Genomic DNA, 17357 nt, shown 5'->3' on the forward strand with positions numbered 1-17357 from the left:
TGAGGTATAGCGTAAAGTAATGCGAATGCACGTCACACCCAATCAAAGCTTGCGAGATGATCATATACTTCTTTATATATAACCCTGGATGGAGTATACTGTGTTGTGTTTTAGAAAAACAGTTTCGCAATCTTTTAAACGATGTTACTTTTAAACAGATAAATGTTTTTATACGACATTTAAATAGGATGGAAGAGTAGTTAATAGCTCGTTCCTCAATAATTGAAGACTAAAGGATGTTAAATAATACTAATGATTTCATGGAAATGGATCGTTGTCATAGCTTATAGATAGGATTAGGTTTATAATTGGTCTATAGTTTAAATATATAATTTTGTATTTTTCTTCACTCGTCTTCTGAACTCCAAACCTCGAGGCCTAATTGTTAGAGTTTCGGGAGTCATCACAATTTGTCGTCATTTCAAATTCCCGATTAATCAACTATCAGCAATTATATGATTAAATGGAATAAGTGATTCATTTGGTATTAGGGTACGTATCTTCTATTAAATTAGTCCACCAACATATAATAAATTTAAGTATTTGAGTAAAAGAATTCATTAAAGGTCATTGATAATGCCATGATGCAATGGAAAATATTTAAACCTGGTTTAATAGTATTGATGAATTGGTCTGCACTTGCACATGAGTATATTTACAATAAAAACTATTATGAAAATGCCAATACGTTTTAAATCCTCCAACCAGATTGGATTTCCTTGACTACAATAAAAACAATATAGAACTTAAACTGACAAATTTCATCGGATCGAAAACATCCATATAATAACTTTTTTTGTGAACCAATGAACCTCTTCCTCGGATTTCAACTGAACCCTGTTGCTGAGTTTCGCAAGGAGAACAAGACCCAAGATTGCTTGAGCAGCTAAGAGAAAGTCCTCACATGTAATGTGCATCACAATTGTGTTCACACAAAAAATGGACAAGCTGTTTCCAAGTTTCGTCATTTTTGGGTAATACTACAACGATCTATTCATATGGCGTTAAAATCACTTAGCAGTAGCAATACCGTGTGAGGTGAATAAGAATACAAGTTGTTTTTTATTGAATTTTTGGCAGTATAGCCAATGTCCAATGAACATAAACACAAATGTTCTATATACAATGAAATTCATTTTTCAAATTATGAAAAATAATAACAACCATTAAGGGTTGCAAATAATCATCTAAGCAAAGAATGAGAATGTTTAATCAAGCTTTGAAGAGATTGGGTGCTTGAGCTTTGCTTAAGATATTCTTCACATTCTGTGTCATCTGTATAGATTTAAAACAAGAACATTTTAAAGTGAACAATAGCAAAATCTTAGTAATTATATGAATGTCTGATAACTTGAAAAGGAAGAAATTCTGTTACCTTCCCGAGACTACCCTTCGTGTATGGCATTGCTTTTTGGACCATTTGGTGATGACTTCGACTTCTTGTCATGATCTTTGAAGAACTTTGCCACTTTCCTTCTAATTGATCCGGAAGTGTAGATTCCTATATAGATATGTAAATACATATATAAATAAACTTATTTGATACGTATAGGTAATGAAAAAAAGAATAAACAGAATTTAAGGCAAAAGATAAGAGAAGAATTCTGAGGCTACGACATACCAAGAAAAGCACTGTTGAACAGTGCTTGAGGACCTCTAAATTCATTCGAACATCGTCAAGACTCCTGCAATTATCAACATATATATCAATATATGTAATCAGATTATCTTACAAACTACGTAACATTAAGACACATACACGAATATGATTAAGGTACCTGTGTTTTTGCACTCCAAGACCAAAATAGGCAGCCAAACTTGCCATCTAGAACAGAACACCAAACAAGCTTGATAATGGATCGGTTTGTTGTTTTAAATAGATTGATGTGTCATAAATTTTAAAATCTTACATTGATAGTTGATAAATTTTCAAAATATATTGTAATAAATAGAAGGATTTGTATTTGTTTAAATACAATTTTGAGATGTAAATTCACTTTTATCTAAATAAAAATACATAGTATACTATGATTCTTATAAAAAGCCTTATATTTCTAATTAATCTTCTTAAAAATTGACATAGGATATGCTTGATACCTTCATGTTGCCAGCTCTTTTGCCAAACTTGTCACTTAATAAACCCAAAGAATCAATGATCCCTGAGGGCTCCGGCGCAGCTTTACCAATCTCAGCAAAAGCTTCTTTAATCCTAACGCAATCGAATCTTCTAATGTTATGACCTGCCCAAATTCGACCGTTCAACAAACCATAGATCTTCTCAGCCACATCTTCGAAACTTGGTGCGTCTGTGACCTTAGCTCTCGTGATCCCATCTGACCTAGACGATCTTAATGGGGCCATGGACAGGTCTTTGGGTTGTATAAGCGTTGTGAAGCTCTCTAGCTCCTCGAGTTTTCGTGGACATACGATGATGGCACCAAACTCTAGAATGTGAAAATGTTGTCCCGTTTTGTTTGGTACGTTAGTTTCTAAATCGAAGAATACAATTTCGTTGGGAAATGTTTGGATCTCCATATCAATTTCTGTTTTTTTTTTCTTATCGATTTTGAGATCAGAAGTGTGTTTATATTTATTGTGGATTTGGGGTTTATTACTTGTGACATAAGTTAACTGTAGGTTCGTGTTGGAGGTTACTTTACGGGTTATTTAGCTTCATGGAGAAAATTTTGCTGTCCGGGGTACGTAAGAATCTTTGCTTTTTCTTTATCCAAAGTTCCAAACCAATAAATAGGGTTGTTAATGAAAACAATAGGGAAACCTAAATAGGATCAGAGAGCTTTTAGTTCACTTTTTTTTAACACACAAGCTTTTAGTTCACCAGAATATGAAACAACTTTGTTTAGTTTTGAGGAAGGAGAATGTACGTAGTCATCTTTTTAAATGAAATGTAATCTAAACTATTGAAACATCCAAACGATATGGTAATGGGCTTTACTAGATTTTTGGATAACACAAAAGACATCTCGGGTCTAACATGGGATCACTCTTCTCTCTTTGTAGCATGGATTTTTTTTTAATAGCATGGATATTTGTGTACCGTATTTTTCCTTCAGACGTAATCCGAGCGACTCTTTTCTTTGTTGGCGTGGCCTTTTTATCGTACAATGGAATGAGGTACTTATTTATTTTACCAAGTAGTTGAATGGTGATAGTTGACAATTGATACTAATGCCATGGTACATCATTGATTTCACTTATTATTAGAACAGTAACCAGAAATTAAGCAAGTAATCACTCAATGCTTGTGGGGATCTAAATCCATGTTAGATATTTTCAAAAAGAAATCAGTCAGTGCTTGTGCTTGGTCAAAACTATTTTCTTGTATTGGACCAAAAACCCATTCAATTGTTCTTTTCTTTTACTGTTAATAATTATTCATTGTATTGAAATTATGTAAACTTAGCAAATTTCACAAATCATCTGATGTTATTGCTTTAGTGATTCTATCCACACCAAGGATGCACTTTTTACTAATAGTCTTTAACTTGAAACTCACACAGTCAGAGGTTTTTAATATTAAACAAAAGGGGGAAAATATGTTTTAGTGGGATGAATATCACATTCTTAACAATTAATCGTGATTGGAGATTAATTGGATCGTAGTTGACATTGATGGAGGATTGATATATCATAAAATTGTTACAATTTTGTTAGATGTTTCAGTTTACTGAAACTCGGTATTAGGATTCCGTAATATGACTATTATGTGATTGCTAAAGAAAAAGTGGAAAGTCGTGTAAAAGCATCAAACATACTCGACTTTTATGACATACGAAATTGATATGGTACATATAATATTATATTCTATTTATTTGTATGTCGATGTATTATTAGAAATTATCACCAAATCATAGAATAGTATTACGCGTTTTCCCTCGAATGTTTCTCTAAAAAGGCAACTGGTTTATCTTTAATCACATGGCATGCAAGGGGACCAACCTGCCAACTAGGAACTAATAATTCATTTTATCTTGGGGTCAAATTAGTTTTCATTTATTACATAACCTAAAATTTACGCTGGTTCTAAAATATGTAAAAAGAAAAATCAAAATGAATGTTTTAAAGTCAATATCTATACTATTATTTATGAAGTGATTTAGCTTATGTGTCAACTTCTCCATAATAGTATATGCTAAATCACTTCATAAATAATAGTATAGATTTTGTTGTTATCTAAAATAATATTTTTATTATAAAACATTAAGATATAGAAAAATTATAATTAAATATTAAGCAGTCAAAAATATTTGTATAAAATATTTGCTAAAGTATTTCTAATATATAAGTAATTTTAATAGTTTATTACAATAAGAAACATATATATTTTGATGAAGTTTTTATCATATATATTTGATGTTTGATTTAAACTTTATGTTAAAACATAACTAATTATTTATTATATTAATTTTTGAATTAGTAAAACATAAACTAATAATTATTCCTAAGTAGATTATGTCCGCATGTGCGGCAAAACACCTAGTTGAAAATATTTGTCAAAAAAAAAACAAAGAAAAATCAGTGAAGACTTTCAAAATATGATCCAATATTTGTAGAATTTTCTTACACAAACAACGCGGACAAGTGTCTTCGACTTCACATGACTTATCATTATGTAATCTGTATATATGCATGCATTAATAATACCGCAACAAGAATCTCGATCTTTGTTATATATTTTTAAAATCAAGTGTTCGCTGGAAAATGCTCCACTGAAAACAACTGTTTCTTATCTTCTTTAATACAGATTCTCGGAGACACAACCAAGTAAATCATGAGATCCAGTGGATTTTCTGACACAAGTCATGTCTTCACTCTTATGGTCATCTGTTTCATCACCCTGTTCTCTTCTTCCGTCCTTGTTGAGGGAAAGATCCGGCGATTCAAGTGGGAAGTGAAGTATGAGCTTAAGTCACCAGATTGTTTTGAGAAGCTAGTCATCACAATAAATGGCCAGTTTCCAGGTCCTACCATCAAAGCTCAACAAGGTGACACCATCATCGTCGAGCTCAAGAATAGCTTCATGACTGAAAATGTCGCTGTCCATTGGCATGGCATCAGACAGGTACGTACACAAATCCTAGTCAAAATTTTATACGGTTTTAGTATGTTTTTTTTTAATTTTTTCAACAAACATATCACAACACTCGATGAATGCTTGTGATAAATAATTTGGGTTTCAGATTGGGACACCATGGTTTGATGGAGTAGAAGGTGTTACTCAATGTCCAATTCTTCCTGGAGAGATATTCACATACCAGTTCGTCGTTGATAGAGTACAAAGTTCATAAACTCTCAAAAATAGTTTCCAATCTTTCTTTATGCAATTATATTTATTATTCTGTTATTTATTTATTTTAATTTCCTCTGTAGCCTGGGACATACATGTACCATTCACACTATGGGATGCAGAGAGAATCTGGATTAATAGGAATGATTCGAGTTTCTCCTCCAAGTACAGAACCTGAACCGTTTAAATACGATGATGACCGGAGCCTTTTGTTAACCGATTGGTACCACAAAAGCATGTCCGAGAAAGCGACCGGTTTAGCATCCATACCCTTTAAATGGGTTGGTGAGCCACAGGTGAATGAATTTCCATATAAGTCAGATTCTTAATTTTTTATTGACCTAATTGTTTTTTTGGATGTTATAATATCAGTCGCTTATGATACAAGGAAGAGGAAGATTCAACTGCACAAACAACTTAATGACTCCTCAGCGCTCGGAAGCTGAAGTCTGTAACGCTTCAAACGCTGATTGTTCGCGTTTCGTCCTCACGGTTATCCCCGGAAAGACGTACCGGCTTCGAATTGGTAGCTTGACGGCTCTCTCTGCTCTCAGTTTCCAAATTGAGGTAAGCTAGCTTGAGATGCAAGTAACCATTTTCTTTCCCACTCTGTTTCTGCCTTCCTTTCTCTAATGAGTGAAATAAAACGATAGGGACATAACTTAACTGTCGTTGAAGCCGATGGACACTACGTTGAACCATTCACTGTGAGGAATCTCTTCATATACTCAGGAGAAACTTATTCCGTGCTTCTCAAGGCAGATCAAAACCCTAGCCGAAACTATTGGATCACCACGAGCATCGTTAGCCGTCAAGAGAAAACTCCACCAGCAACCGCTGTACTCAACTACCACCCTAATCACCCACGTCAGCGTCCTCCGACGCTGGCATCCTCCAGCTTTCGGCCAAAATGGAACGACACGCGCCACCGTCTCGCACAAAGCTTAGCAATCAAGGCGCGTAAAGGATACGTACACGCCCCGCCAGAGAGTTCCGACAAAGTGATTGTGCTCTTGAACACACAGAACAAAGTTAACGGATACATGCGGTGGTCGGTCAACAACGTTTCCTACCAACACCCTACAACGCCATATTTAATCGCGTTAAAGCATAATTTTACAGACGCATTTGACTGGCGTTTCACACCGCCAGAGAGTTACGATTCTAAAAACTACGACATATTCGTGGTACCCTCAAACGCTAACGCAACGATGAGCGACGGGATCTACAGACTGAAGTTCTACTCCACAGTTGACGTGATTTTACAGAACGCTAATACGATGAGTATCAACAATAGCGAAACGCACCCGTGGCATTTACACGGTCATGATTTTTGGGTGCTCGGGTATGGTGAAGGGAAGTTTAACGAGTCGAATGATCCGAAAAGGTATAATCTGGTTGACCCGATTATGAAAAACACGGTTGCGGTACAACCGTATGGGTGGACTGCGCTGCGTTTTAGAGCGGATAATCCTGGCGTGTGGGCGTTTCATTGCCACATTGAGTCGCATTTTTTCATGGGAATGAGGATTGTGTTCGAGTATGGGATCGATAGGGTTGCTAATTTGCCTTCTTCTATCATGGGTTGTGGTCAGACTAGACGCTGATAAAATGTTTTATTAAATCTTTTGGTAATTTTTGTAAGGCCAAATAGATGGAATTTATGGAAATGCTTTTTTTCTTATTGTTTTATACCTTTTTAGTTTTTTTTTGGTCAAATACCAGTGTTGTTAAACCCGGACCGGACCGGTGGTCGGACCGGGTTCAACCGCGAACCGGACACCTATCCGGATTGGTTTAATGTCAAAACCCAACTAAAGTTGAACCGGTTAAAAACCCATGTTGAACCGCTAAAAACCCGGGAACCAAGTGACCCAACGAACCGACGAAACCCTGGTTCGTATAAAAATCAAAATTTTGTTAATAAAATAATTATTTTTTCTCCCTTTTTAACATATATACTATTTTGTTTGTCACAAATTGCAACCAAAATAGAGTTTTGTAACTAATGTGTATATAATTTTTATAGGTGATGAAGATTTAGAAGGACAAAGATTTGGAGAATAAACTTTAAATGTTTTTTTTCCTATTGACTTTAGATTTGAACTATTAATTTTTTTTTCACATTTTAATTTTTTATTTTTCAAAGTTTTCTAAACATTATGACTATTTTTTGAAAAAAAATATATATAATATTTATAAAATAATAAATTCAGTTTAATCTAATCGACTCCGGTCGAACCAGGTCAAACCACAATGACCCGTGACCCAAAATATTTCCGGTTCACTCGCCGGTCCGGTTTTAAAAACACTGTCAAATACCTTTTTAGATTTATAACATCTACAGGGATTCAAAAACACTGTGAAAGATGTGCCTTTTAATCGTAAACCTTGCATTGATATTTATGAATTTGGTTAAAATATATAAGTAGATACTTTTTCCATACATATATGTATTTTTATAAAGATATGTATTTTCATTTGTTCAAAAATAAAATAAAGATATGTATTTCCATGAAGATGTATTTTATGTTAAAAGTTACATTGGGGGTTTAAGATATTGTAAAAAAAAAAGAATTTGTATTTTTATTACAATTTTATAGACTTTTAAAAATTATATTTTTGTTCAAATATGTGTTTTCATTGTAAAAACCGCATAAATTTTTAATGTTTCTCAATTTTTTTAAAATTTTAGCTACACATGGAAAACATCTAATATATAACCTGGAAGCGGCAACCCTAAAGACGTAGCATAGAGAGATCATATTTTCTATAATTAGAGTGATTCTAAAACTTTAATGTGTAAATTTGTGATAACAAATAGTATATATTATTTTTTCACTGCCATCGTTTTCTTAAATTAATTATGCTATTATAGTATTAAAAAACACTAAATAGACGATTTTATCGCTAACAATTCTTCCGCCATACGAGAATCCATACACCATGCCGAAGATAACCATTTTTCCCATAATCTCCGTAATTGGTGTTTTCTGCGTTATTGCGATCGTTAGAGATAATATCTTTTATTTGCTTTAACACTTACGATCAACCAGAATAGCTCAAAACCACGTCAAAACGTACAAAGCTATGCAAGTTTTTCTCTTGACAAGGAGGCTAAAGACCAGATATTATTCTGTTCAATATGTTGTATCCCTTGATGGTTTTAGAAAGACCCGTGAACGAAAAGGCCCATAAGGCCATAATACTTTATTTTCTTTTTGTGCCATAATATTATGTATTGGGGTTTCATATAAAACTAAGGCCTATCTTATTTTTGTAAAGACCAACTGTTATCCAAGGTTCAAATTATGTATGTTTGTAGAAAGGTGATGTAATATTGTCAGGAAAAGTATGGGAGACCATCAAACATTTGATCTATGTGCTTCAATCATGCAGAGTACAATTTGCACTGTTCCTAGTCAACACATTCCATTTCATAAACTTTTTCTCTCTGGTCAGAAGTCATAAACAGTTTTCATGAAGGAAACGTTATTGACATTGTCTTTAAATTTAAAAAGTTGAGAAAATTAATACCAGAAAACAAAGAAAGTTACAAAACTGAAACACTTTTCTTCAGCAATTGATTTGGTAAAACTAAGGTATTTTTATGCGTGTCAAAGTTTTCTTAAGGTTTTACAGTTAGAATAGCAATATACTATTATACACTGCATACTACTCAACAATGGCCATGCTCCTGCATCATAGTAAAAAGTTAAAATACAGAATTGATGTGACTCGCTCTGGAGGCCTCCTCACAAAAAAGGAAACTATTTTTAAAGTTACCACTGTAAAATTTCTTTTTGCAGAATTAGCAAAGAAATCAATAAAAGAGGGAAAAAAAAAATAAAAAAAGGCACGGGTGTAGGAGTTTCACACGTGTGAATAGAGCGTCATCATCTTCTCATCTTCCCAAGTTCCGCGGCTCGCTCGCTCTCTTTTTCCTCTCGATTTGAGGAGTTCTGTTGCGGTAGACTGCTACGACGGAGTTTAAAAAATCTTCTTCGGTTGTAAAGTTTCGAGAAGGCGAGCGAGCGAGCGAGCTAGTAGTTGCTGTTACGATTTACGATTACTCAGAAGAAGAAGAAGAAGAAGAGCGATTTCGATTCATTATTGTGTTACTTCTCGTCGTGGAGAAATCTCTCATTGCTGAGGTAAATTTTTCACCGATTTTTGCTAAGCTGTTTGGATTATCAAATAGTAAATGAATCATTTTATCGTATTAAGCTAATCATCTCTGTATAGATTTATCGATTCCATGGGAAATTAGATTGATCCAAGTTGACACTATTTTCCTTTTTTTGTTTTGTTTCGGAAGAAGAGTGGGAAAGAGATTATCGAATCCACCAGATTTGATTTGATTTGATGATGATTCCGAACTTTTATTTTAGCTGATGTTGTGCTTACTTTGCTTTTACATATATGTTATGATTTGGTTGTTTCTTTTATTTTAACATTTGGTAGTTTGGTCTCGTTTCAGGGTGTTTAGTAGTGCACCTTGTTCTTGTTATCAACAACAAGAACCTTAGTTTTGGTTTCCAGCCATGCCTTCTCTCCAGCTATTGCAGTTAACTGAGCGGGGTCGGAGTCTCGTTGCTTCAAGACGGTAACTATCATTGCTTTGCTTCTTCTTCTTCTGTATCCTTTTACTACCTCTTCTTGGGGATGTGATATCATATTTATTTCTCCCTTTTTTTAAAAAATTTTTTGTGTTCATTAGTTATTTTGTTTCATTTCTTTCGCCCTCTGTTAATTTTTATAGGAAATCTATACTGCTTGCGGCTGGGATCGTAGCTGCTGGTGGAGCTTTTTACTTAAAATCAAGGATCAGCTCCCCTAGGCTTGATTCTTCCCGTGGGCGGAGTGGTGGTGATGGTGAAGCATTGGAAAAGCGGAGAGGAAACAATAAGAATGCAAAGAAAGCCACACCAAAGAAGAAAGGAGGAGGATTGAAGTCTCTTCAGGTTCTCACTGCTATCCTCTTGTCTCAGATGGGAAAAATGGGCGCCAGGGATCTTCTCGCACTACTCGCCACTGTGGTATGCATTTCCTCTCTATACTTTCCTTATATTGATTCCTCTTGTTGCTTCATGCTTTTGTTTCATGTTATCTCCCCCCCAATAGCTGACCAAAAAGTTATGATTATTTTTCTCAATCTTTTATACTTTTTGCAAATCACAGGTTTTCAGAACTGCTTTGAGCAATAGATTGGCGAAAGTTCAAGGTTTCCTATTCCGTGCCGCTTTCTTAAGGCGTGCCCCACTGTTTCTACGTCTTATCTCCGAGAATATTTTCTTGTGTTTCATGCTATCGACTACGCACGCTACGTCAAAGTACATAACTGGGGCCTTGAGTTTGCGTTTCAGAAAGATATTGACGAAACTTATCCATTCACATTACTTTGAGGTAACCATCTCTGTGTCTTTTTGTATGGAGGCAATTCAATTATTTACCATTTCTTTTGTGGTATTATGTTTTTGAGAAGTGAGCATATCTATTATACTTCACACTGCTGGATACAAATTTAATCTTCATTTATGATTGTTTCAGAATATGGTATACTATAAAATATCACATGTGGATGGTCGGATTACGCACCCGGAGCAGCGAATTGCCAGCGATGTACCAAGATTCTCCTCAGAGTTGAGCGAGCTTATACAGGATGATTTGACAGCAGTTACTGATGGGATTTTGTATGCATGGCGCCTTTGTTCATATGCTAGTCCAAAATACATCTTCTGGATACTGGTGATTTTTTTGTTTAGTTTTCTGTGTTTGCAACATTGACTCTGGACTGGGCCATTTATGAACTAACTTGAACAAGTGTTGTCCAGGCATATGTACTGGGAGCCGGTACTGCGATAAGGACCTTTTCTCCTTCTTTTGGCAAATTGATGTCCAAAGAGCAGCAGTTGGAAGGGGAGTACCGACAACTTCATTCACGCTTAAGGACTCACTCGGAAAGCATAGCATTCTATGGTGGGGAAACCAGGGAAGAATCTCATATACAACAAAAGTTCAAGAATCTTGTTACTCATATGAGTGACGTCCTTCATGATCACTGGTGGTTTGGCATGATCCAAGATTTTCTGCTGAAGTATCTTGGTGCCACAGTTGCTGTTATTCTGATCATCGAGCCATTCTTCTCTGGGCATCTAAGACCTGATGACTCGACCTTAGGGAGAGCAGAGATGCTAAGCAATATAAGATATCACACCAGTGTCATTATTTCTCTCTTTCAGGCGTTAGGAACACTTTCTATAAGTTCCAGGCGGCTCAGCCGACTCAGGTAATACGTTATGATAAATCTCATGCCAAACTTTTTAAACTGAAACATTGTGTAGCCGTTTGTCTGAAAATCTGCGGACATATGTATTTCTTTGCTGTTAAGTGCTTTATTAAGGAGAGTTGATTTTGTTTACCGTAAGCAAAAGAGTAAGAGTTCAGTTGTTAGTCCCTATAGAACATTAGCGAGGATGAAAAAAAATTTCTGATTTAAGAAACATTCTTCCTAGCCGTTTACTTTTGCGCTATTAGTGAGTTTATATGCGATGGAGAAATTAATTACACTTAATTTTACACCCATCAGTTGTGGTGGCTATGCTTTCTAATTATTGAAATGTTTTTGCTTCCAACAGTGGTTATGCTGACCGAATCCATGAGTTGATGGCTGTCTCGAGAGAACTCAGTGGTGATGATAAAACATCTTTACAGAGAAATAGAAGCAGAAATTACCTTACTGAGGCTAGCTATGTTGAGTTTTCGGGTGTCAAGGTAGTTCGAACACAGATTCAATGTTCTTGTCATCCTTCTCCAAAGGCCTGTGTTCTTAATATTACTTAATGCACTTCAGGTTGTTACTCCAACGGGAAATGTTTTGGTGGAGGATCTCACCCTTCGAGTTGAGCAAGGATCTAATCTTCTTATTACAGGTGAACGCTTTACTTCTAGGGAGTGACATTTTGTTACTAACAAATTTCCTTTTCATAGCAAAAATTATTGATAGAATGGCCTATGCTGCTACTTTATTGTTCTATGATCCTTGGGATGAGAAGCAAAGATGGAAATTTTAGTACCCTTTGTTGTCTTTATGAAGAGAATTAAGAAATGGGGATGTGAACTGAAGATCCATTGGAAGAAGTAATTCTTCTTGTATACGGGGGGAAGGGATAGCCATATAACCTTGTCAAAGTTTGATTTGCTATACCTATTTATAGACGACTCATTCATGCCCAGTTCAACGATTAGGGTGTTAGGGAATGGTGTGGCAACACATCATCTTCTGAGATTTATTTAGTCGACACCTTCTGTTATTCAATTCTTTTACTTTAGTTTATGCAATAACATTCACGTTTGCTATGTTGATATCAGTCTGCCTGATGTTATCATTATTCTCTCTTTTCATTTAATTATTAAACAATATGTATTGTAGGTCCTAATGGAAGTGGCAAGAGTTCCCTTTTCCGAGTACTAGGAGGTCTATGGCCCCTGGTGTCTGGCCACATTGTGAAGCCTGGAGTTGGTTCTGATCTTAACAAAGAGATCTTCTACGTGCCCCAACGGCCCTATATGGCAGTTGGAACACTTCGTGACCAGTTAATATATCCTCTTACGTCTGATCAAGAGACTGTACCGCTCACTGAGACTGGAATGGTGGAGCTATTGGAAAATGTTGGTATTCTATTTACTTAAAACCAGTGAATAGCGTTTTCTGTCAGGATTTGTTTGTTTTGCTTATTTTTGTGGACTTTCTGCTTTTCTAGGTTGACCTAGAATATTTATTGGATCGCTACCGACCTGACAAGGAGGTTAATTGGGGTGATGAATTATCTCTTGGAGAGCAACAGAGATTGGGAATGGCCAGACTGTTCTACCACAAACCTAAATTTGCAATTCTTGATGAGTGCACGAGTGCTGTGACAACTGATATGGAAGAACGTTTTGCTGCTAAGGTTCGAGCTATGGGAACTTCTTGCATAACAATCTCCCATCGTCCAGCCCTTGTTGCATTCCATGACGTTGTTCTGTCATTAGATGGAGAAGGGGGATGGAGTGTTCACTACAAGAGGTTGGAATTGTTTCTTTACCATCTTTGTGAGCGTTATCAAAGTTTTATTTTGCATTTACTTATTTAAAAGGACTAAACTTCAGGGACGACTCTGCACCTCTGACGGACGCTGGAGTTGATTCAGCGAAAATTTCAGAGAACGATCGTCAAAATGATGCGATGGTTGTTCAACGAGCGTTTGCTGCAGCTAGAAAGGTCTTCAACAGCTTATGATTTTTTTTTTAACTTTCGTTGAGGGGTGCTTTGTGGTGGTTATAACCTTGTTACTTGGTGCTGTAGGAATCTGCCACTACTAATTCAAAGGCTCAGGCGTACTTGACACAGTCAATTGCAAAATCACCAGTTGTTGATAAAAGTGTTGTGTTGCCTCGTTTTCCTCAACCTCGAACATCGCCAAGGGCGTTGCCATTAAGAGTAGCTGCAATGTTAAACACATTGGTGAGCTTGAGTTATTAGTGTGAATTTTGTTGAAAACACTTGTACCAATTTTTGTTAACCTAGAAGTAAATACATGTGCATTTCCTCTTTAGCTTCCTTGGAAGGCGAATATTTATTTCATTTGGCTAACTTATTCGTCCCACATTTATGCTAAAAGTAGCTGACCGTTTCACTGTTATGTTTCAGATACCCACTCTATTTGACAAACAAGGAGGACAACTGCTTTTGGTTGCTTGCCTTGTCGTCTCAAGAACATTAATCTCTGACCGAATAGCCTCTTTGAATGGTATACTCTGTTAGGTTACCTAATTGTTATTGATAGGGCTACTTTTCTGACAACCACATTTAATTTCGCAGGGACCACTGTGAAGTATGTCTTGGAGCAAGATAAAGCCGCATTTGTTCGTTTGATTGGTTTGAGTGTTATCCAAAGTAGTGCATCTGCTGTCATTGCTCCTTCATTAAAGTAAATTTCCTTTTTATGCAAGTTTAAAACTTCGTTGTGTTCTTTATTTTTATGTATTTTGGAGTTTTTGTTAGACTATCAGTTACATTTAAGGAACCCCTTGCTGATGTGGGTTCAAACATTGTTTTCAGGCATCTAACGCAGAGGCTAGCTTTAGGGTGGAGGATTCGTTTGACTCAACATCTGCTACGGAATTACTTGAGAAATAATGCGTTTTACAAGGTCAATTCAGATCTATGATGCTCAAAGATACTATGCTAGCATACCCCATTCATGCATTTTGAATTATGACGATGAACTTGAGTTAAACAGTGCAACTTGACCTAAAGGCTAAAAGAAAGCATGATGTGTTATTTGCACTTATGTAAGAAGTATGCTGATCCACACCAATTTGAAATGGATATTGATTTGTGTTTGTTATATGCTTCATAGAGGCTGTTAGTTTGTTTGTTCCTTTTCTTGTAAATTGATATCGCAAATTTAGAGACAATAAAGATCTCATTGGGTTCATATCTATGCAGGTTTTCCACATGTCAGGCAATACTATTGACGCAGACCAGAGACTCACTCGTGACCTGGAAAAGTTAACCACTGACTTGTCTGGACTTCTTACTGGAATGGTTAAGCCATCGGTTGATATTCTGTGGTAAGTACATTTTGTTGGATTGTTTTCCTGATATCTGTTTCATGGTCCTTGGTTTGAGTTTCAAAAAGAAAAAAAAACAAATTGAAGGTTCACCTGGAGGATGAAGCTATTGACTGGTCAAAGGGGAGTTGCCATACTTTACACATATATGTTACTTGGTCTGGGTTTCCTGAGACGTTTTGCTCCCGATTTTGGTGATCTAGCCGGTGAAGAACAGCAGCTTGAGGGGAAATTTAGGTAATGATTTTACGTTTCTAATTTTTAAGATGATTGCGTTATAGCGAGTATCTGGACCAACGTCTTCCTCCTTATGTAGGTTTATGCACGAGAGACTGAACACTCATGCTGAATCCATTGCCTTCTTTGGAGGCGGAGCTCGAGAAAAAGCTGCAAGTGTCTTAAGTTCCTTTGCTATAACTGTTGGATTCTGGGCTAGCTATTTACCTGTTTTTATTTTTCATGGAACAGATGGTTGACACAAAATTCAGGGCACTACTGGACCACTCTCTCATGCTCTTGAAGAAGAAATGGGTGTATGGCATACTTGATGATTTCGTGACTAAGCAACTTCCCAATAATGTGACTTGGGGATTGAGTTTGTTGTATGCCCTAGAACACAAGGGAGATAGAGCACTTGTCTCCACTCAAGGTGAAGATCTGTCACACTTTCTGACATGAGCCAAATAAGTTAGCAAGTTCTCTCTATATAACACGCTTTCTTGCATGATGTCTTGATACCAGGTGAATTGGCACATGCATTGCGGTATCTAGCTTCTGTCGTGTCTCAAAGCTTTATGGCGTTTGGTGATATTCTTGAACTACACAAGAAGTTCCTTGAGCTCTCTGGTGGTATTAACAGAATTTTTGAGCTCGATGAGTTTTTGGATGCTTCTCAGTCAGGTACATTCCATATATCGCGCTCACATTTTGAAGTCATAATATTGATAGTTCATGTGCTTGCACAATGCATAATTTTGACCGTGGTTTTTCATAATCTTTTCACTGGTTGAGTCTTATATGCTTAAAAAATATTGGACTTAGACATGCGTTATAGAGAATGTATTTACTCGGGTTGATCATACTCGTTTTGTCCCTACTATATTCAGGTGTTACCTCAGAAAATCACACAAGCCGCTTGGATTCTCAAGATCGAATATCCTTTTCAGAGGTGGATATCATTACCCCTGCGCAGAAGTTAATGGCTAGCCAGTTGTCATGCGAAATAGTTGCAGGGAAAGCCTGCTCGTCACAGGTTGGTGAATTAATATTCGTCGTAGATTTTTTTTTTTTTTTGCATGAACCTAGAGCTTACGGAAGCAAAATATTTCAGGACCAAATGGTAGTGGAAAGACTTCAGTATTTAGAGTGCTTAGAGATATATGGCCAACTGTATGTGGAAGACTTGCCAAACCATCATTGGATATCAAAGAACTTGGGTCAGGGAATGGCATATTTTTTGTGCCGCAGCGACCATATACATGCTTAGGGACGCTGAGAGATCAGATTATATACCCTCTATCTAAAGACGAAGCAGAGAAAAGAGCCGCTAAGTTCTACTACACCAATAATGGTAATCTATAGAGAAACTTATCTCTTACCACCATGATCTTCCCTCCCCCTATCTCTCATCTGATTGTTTGCGAGTAACAGGAGAAAGCTCAACAGAAGCGGGAAGCGTTCTGGACGCTCATCTGAAAACCATCCTGGAGAATGTTCGGTTAGTGTATCTTTTGGAAAGAGATGAAAGTGGTTGGGATGCTACAACCAACTGGGAAGACATATTATCTCTTGGAGAGCAACAGAGGCTTGGCATGGTAAGTCTCTTGTGAAGAGGCAACAACCACTCAGGATATATAGTTTTATGATGCACGTGAATAATCTGACTTGTTTCTGGCATTGTAGGCACGTTTATTCTTTCACAGACCCAAGTTTGGAATCCTAGATGAATGCACCAAGTAAAATGATCAAGTCTTTCTCCTCCTGTAGTTTTGCAAATGTTCTTTTCCCTTTTTGTTTAATGATATACACTTTTGGATTTGCAGCGCGACGAGTGTTGAATGTTGAGGAACAGCTCTACAGGGAGCGAAAGACATGGGATTACTTTCATAAACCTCATCACAAGTTAAGTTCTTGTTTTCTTTCAATCATATCATTATATAACCACATAAGAACTCTTTTTTACCGAAATCTCATTACCCTTTTTTCTCAAAAAAAACAACCCTCAGCGTCCGGCGTTGAATACCGTTCCACTCATTGGAACTAAGGCTGATTGACGGAGAAGGAAACTGGGAGCTGCGATCTATTGAACAGACGGCAGAGTAAAAAATCAGCAAGACACTTAAGAAGGTGGAACTATATATAATAATAAAAGCTATAAGACCATATGCTTAAGGAATATCTTAACCACAAAGCTTATTATATATGGGGGTAT

General features: G+C 36.4%; 3 protein-coding genes across 4 annotated transcripts; 2 read left to right on the forward strand and 1 right to left on the reverse strand.

Moving 5' to 3' along the window:
- Positions 1-1212: 1212 nt before the first annotated feature.
- On the reverse strand, positions 1213-2553 carry LOC130505224 (protein NEN4-like). The gene is made up of 5 exons (XM_056999830.1): positions 2098-2553; positions 1779-1825; positions 1622-1685; positions 1376-1501; positions 1213-1275 (listed from the first exon to the last, which is right to left on the reverse strand). The coding sequence occupies exons 1-5, from the start codon at positions 2533-2535 to the stop codon at positions 1213-1215; spliced, it is 738 nt and encodes a 245-aa protein (XP_056855810.1). The 5' UTR covers positions 2536-2553.
- Positions 2554-4547: 1994 nt separating this feature from the next.
- LOC130505225 (L-ascorbate oxidase-like) lies at positions 4548-6992 on the forward strand. Its single transcript, XM_056999831.1, has 6 exons — positions 4548-4633; positions 4766-5083; positions 5202-5294; positions 5392-5604; positions 5681-5875; positions 5962-6992. The coding sequence occupies exons 2-6, from the start codon at positions 4793-4795 to the stop codon at positions 6913-6915; spliced, it is 1746 nt and encodes a 581-aa protein (XP_056855811.1). The 5' UTR covers positions 4548-4633; positions 4766-4792; the 3' UTR covers positions 6916-6992.
- A 2204-nt stretch (positions 6993-9196) lies between these two features.
- On the forward strand, positions 9197-16881 carry LOC130505226 (ABC transporter D family member 1-like). 2 transcript variants are annotated; one of them, XM_056999832.1, is made up of 24 exons: positions 9197-9462; positions 9789-9914; positions 10071-10347; positions 10490-10714; positions 10859-11056; positions 11143-11597; positions 11947-12082; positions 12162-12240; positions 12741-12979; positions 13072-13376; positions 13460-13571; positions 13656-13814; positions 14001-14100; positions 14172-14280; positions 14412-14502; positions 14802-14926; positions 15014-15163; positions 15243-15315; positions 15395-15575; positions 15668-15826; positions 16033-16178; positions 16257-16496; positions 16577-16740; positions 16829-16881. In XM_056999832.1, the coding sequence occupies exons 2-22, from the start codon at positions 9853-9855 to the stop codon at positions 16410-16412; spliced, it is 3537 nt and encodes a 1178-aa protein (XP_056855812.1). In that variant the 5' UTR covers positions 9197-9462; positions 9789-9852; the 3' UTR covers positions 16413-16496; positions 16577-16740; positions 16829-16881. The 2 variants fall into 2 exon arrangements, with proteins under 2 accessions (XP_056855812.1, XP_056855813.1); XM_056999833.1 differs by lacking the exons at positions 15668-15826; positions 16033-16178; positions 16257-16496; positions 16577-16740; positions 16829-16881 and having other exon boundaries at positions 9199-9462; positions 15243-15319; positions 15395-15534.
- Positions 16882-17357: the final 476 nt, after the last annotated feature.

Source organism: Raphanus sativus, unplaced genomic scaffold (assembly GCF_000801105.2).
Source record: "Raphanus sativus cultivar WK10039 unplaced genomic scaffold, ASM80110v3 Scaffold2110, whole genome shotgun sequence".
NCBI lineage: Eukaryota > Viridiplantae > Streptophyta > Magnoliopsida > Brassicales > Brassicaceae > Raphanus > Raphanus sativus.